Source organism: Lactuca virosa, chromosome 3, assembly GCF_052849685.1.
Source record: "Lactuca virosa cultivar CGN04683 chromosome 3, Lactuca_virosa_CGN04683_v6, whole genome shotgun sequence".
Taxonomy (NCBI): Eukaryota; Viridiplantae; Streptophyta; class Magnoliopsida; order Asterales; family Asteraceae; genus Lactuca; species Lactuca virosa.
This window is the reverse complement of record NC_136428.1, coordinates 40145894-40149696: the sequence shown is the minus strand read 5'-3', so window position 1 is coordinate 40149696 and position 3803 is coordinate 40145894. Positions and strand designations below refer to the sequence as shown.

Below are 3803 nucleotides of genomic sequence, written 5' to 3'. Positions count from 1 at the left end.
TCAATAGGTTGACAAGTGACATGCATTAATTAGAAGACATAATAGGGTGACATATGACAAAAGGAGAATAACATATACATTAATTAGGAAGCCTAATAGAATGACACATGTCAAAAGGAGAATAAAACTATTTTTTTATTAGAATAGGGATATATATATATATATATATATATATATATATATATATATATATATATATATATATATATATTCTATTTTAGTTTTCAAAATTTTCCTCATTTGTTTAGTATAAAAACATAACATTATAATTTTAGCAACTATATTACTATTTTAGGCAAAAAAATCGATAAAAATATAAACCAAAACTAATAAACTTTATTTCTTTGTTGAGAATTAATGAATGTGTATAGTCAAAATTATTGGCTTCAAATCTGTAGAAAAATATACAACGAGTTATTAGAAAACTAAGGATGTCATGCAATGATTTTTCAGGATTGTATAAACAACTTACATCACTCGTTGAGTTTTACTAGATTGGGTTCTGTGTAAAATAAATATTGAATGATTATGTCAGAGATACTGGTTTCCTTATTACTAACAAGTATGACGTAATGGTTTATTTTTTAGAAAACAAGGTCTGTCGACCTATTTTGTTTTCCGATTTGGCATAGTCTGAAAGACATCTCACATCATAGATCTGTTGTTATCACATACGTTCATAATGGTCATTACGTAAAAGTTGATTTACAAGAATCACAGCTTAAAGTTTTTCCACTTTAGCGTCACAACAAATCAGAACGTTCTGCTAGATGAGAAATATTGTATAATGTTTGACTTAATGCATATATTCCATCGAATGCACCATATTATAATTTTTATATTCATGTAGTTGATTTCGCTTATAATTAATAAAAATAATTTGTGCACTATTAACATTACATATTTTATTGTTAATATTAACGTATTTCTAATAAAATTAAAATAAGACAATGTTTGAAAAAACGGTGGTAAATAAAAATTGTAATTTTTATTTATTGTAATTGTGTTTGGACAAAAAAGTTATAATTGTGTTTTTTTTAATATGTTTTTGCTTGACGTTAATAATAGTAAAATAAAAAAGATTATGAACCGCCGATATGACGAATATCGTAAAACTAATTTTCTATGTAGATATTAATAAATTAGACGCGGCTGAGATGACAACATATTGCTTAAGGGATAATCGGAAATCAATACGAGCTTAATCAATACGGGTAATAAAACCAAATATTAATACGAAACTAATTTTAAAAAAAAAACAACTATTATGATAGTTTATAACAAATCTATTTTATATTATAAGAAAAATTAATTTAGATATCATTTTTATAAATTAATAACAAATAAAATGTGTAAAATAATGATTTAAAACTGAAATTATAAAAATATAAACATTAATATAAAAATTAATTATTCAAAAAAAATAAAAATAGTTATAAAAAAATTAATACACAGGACCTATAAGGCTATCACGTACCCTTTTAATCTTCCGTTCATAAATATTATTATTATATTATATTTTTTATTTGACATTTTTATTAGTGGTTTTGACTTGGTGATTAGTGGTTTTAAATAGGTGTATTTAGAATCCCCGTTCATATCTCACAACCGAATGTTTACTTATTGTATATATTTATAATTTGATGTTCCAAAAAAAATTTCTAAAACTTCTTTTTATTGTAAGGGAAAAAGTTCATAACGAAATTGAGCAAACACAACCCATTTAATGAATTGAAAACATTTCTTTTTTTACGGAATAAGATTCTAGATTGATGCTCGAAACACAAAAATAACTTAAATAAGTAATCTAACAAAAATCAATCCTTCAAATTTTGAAGTCTTTCAATAATTCAATTGAGGACTTAAACCCTACGTAGGCAAACCTGAAACTCTTAAGGTCTTCCCTTTCCATCCTCTAATAAATAAGTGCCTCCCACTAGAAAAAGATCTTTTCATCTTATCATGATTAACATCACCACAATTCAAATATATGCTATTTTCATTCAACAGTCGTTTTGATGATCCATCATCGTATCCAAATCTACATTGTTCTGGTTTCAAAACATGTTTTGATGATCCAGCACCTTCTCCAAATTGGCATATTTCCAATTCCATTTCATCTTGTTGATTAAAGAACAAAATGTCAGCCATTGTTATTCGGGTTTGGTACAAATAACCCATAGATACTGATCTTCTTACTTCCCTTTGATCATCCTCTTCTCTTATCTCAATTACAGCATCTCCTTCTGCTACATCCCTTTGAACCCTCCTTGAGACAATCACCTCAGGTTGAGGTTGAGGTTGAGGTGGAGGTGGAGGGGGGGGTGGAGGCGGCGGAGGTGGTGGTGGTGGTGGTGGGAGTGATAGTGGCGGTGGCGGCGGTGGTGGTGGTGGAGGGGGAGGAGGAGGAGATAAAACATATGATATGGCACTATCGACACAACTTACATTAGCTCGACATAATGGACAATTCGAATGATTTGTAAGCCAAGTATCGATGCAATAAACATGAAAAGCATGGCTGCATTTGGGCAAAAGTCTAAGATTCTCGTCTTCTTGAAATTCTCCTAAACAAACCGGACAATCAGTGCACGAAACCAATCCATCTCCTTTCTTGTATTTGCAAACCTTAATCGAATTGATCATACCATCATCCAAACCCTTGTCGGGATCATGCCAAGGACCAATATTGAAATGGTCTTCAATGTTATAATCATCCTCAACCATTTCCAACTCCAGGGTTTCTTGATTCTGAACACCTCTCCTTCTCAAAGGTTCAGATGAATCATTGTTTACAATACAAAGTCGGGAGATTATAACATAGTAACTAATCAAAAGGCACACACTCCCAAAAACACCAATTATTACGATCACAAGAGGCGAGAGGTTGGCACCATCCGTATCATTGTCAGAAAACCCTACAGGCGGTGGAGGAGAAGGGAGGACGACATAGTTACACCACTGGGGACAGTATAAGTTGCAAATCTTTTGTGAACAATCTTGATTGTTCATATAAGGCACCCATGTTGTCGGGCTATCAACATCTATAGACCCCATAATTGGCAAACTCGCAACAAGTACGTGTATGACAAGTAAACTCTAGTGAAATTCCATGCTATGAGGAGTTACAAAAAAATCAATAGACAAGGTGAAGGATTATGAACTTAAACTTTCAAAAGCAGCTGGAACTCCTGCAGCTATGCTGATTAACGCACGAGAAATAGATGGCATACATTGAAGAAACATAAGAGAAGTGAAGTGACTACAGAGAAATAGAGATCTTCAAGTACACTGATCAGATTTCAGAGTCTCGTGATCAGTTTCGCGATTTAAGAAATGAGAGAACAGATTGGAGAACTAATGGAAACACATGAAGGTCTACTTAGTTGTAAAGTGGATTAAAGCAAAGAATGGAAGAAAGAATGTGCTTTTGATGTGGGGATATATGGAGGTGACTTTTTCAATCTTTTCTTTCCCTTCCAATTAACACTCTTTTCCTCTCTTTTAGTTTCTTTTTTCTTGTTGGTCTATATTCTATACTTTTATTATTTTCATGGAAAAATGGTTTCTTGACTAAAGTTAGTGTTTTCATGAACGAATCAAAGTAATAAAAAGCATTTTATTACTTTCTCTTGTTCAATAGAATTTAAAAGAAGTCATATCCGATAATATACATATATAAATCTTGCATTGGGCATTTGGAATCTTGTTAGAAATCTTGCATTGGGCATTTGGAATTAATTTTTAAGTAAATATGCTTGAGTTTGAATCGGATTCCTTTTTAAAAATATATGTTTCATGAA

General features: G+C 31.0%; 1 protein-coding gene across 1 annotated transcript; it reads right to left on the bottom strand.

Annotated features, from left to right (window-relative positions):
* Nucleotides 1-1659: 1659 nt before the first annotated feature.
* LOC145162278 (RING-H2 finger protein ATL51-like) lies at nucleotides 1660-3391 on the bottom strand. The gene has a single exon (XM_079081466.1). The coding sequence runs from the start codon at nucleotides 3055-3057 to the stop codon at nucleotides 1870-1872; it is 1188 nt and encodes a 395-aa protein (XP_078937592.1). The 5' UTR covers nucleotides 3058-3391; the 3' UTR covers nucleotides 1660-1869.
* Between the last annotated feature and the right edge of the window lie 412 nt (nucleotides 3392-3803).

What these genes read in the sequence shown, in the direction of transcription:
- LOC145162278 (XM_079081466.1), bottom strand. Translation starts at nt 3,057, where the DNA reads ATGGGGTCTATAGATGTTGATAGCCCGACAACATGGGTGCCTTATATG.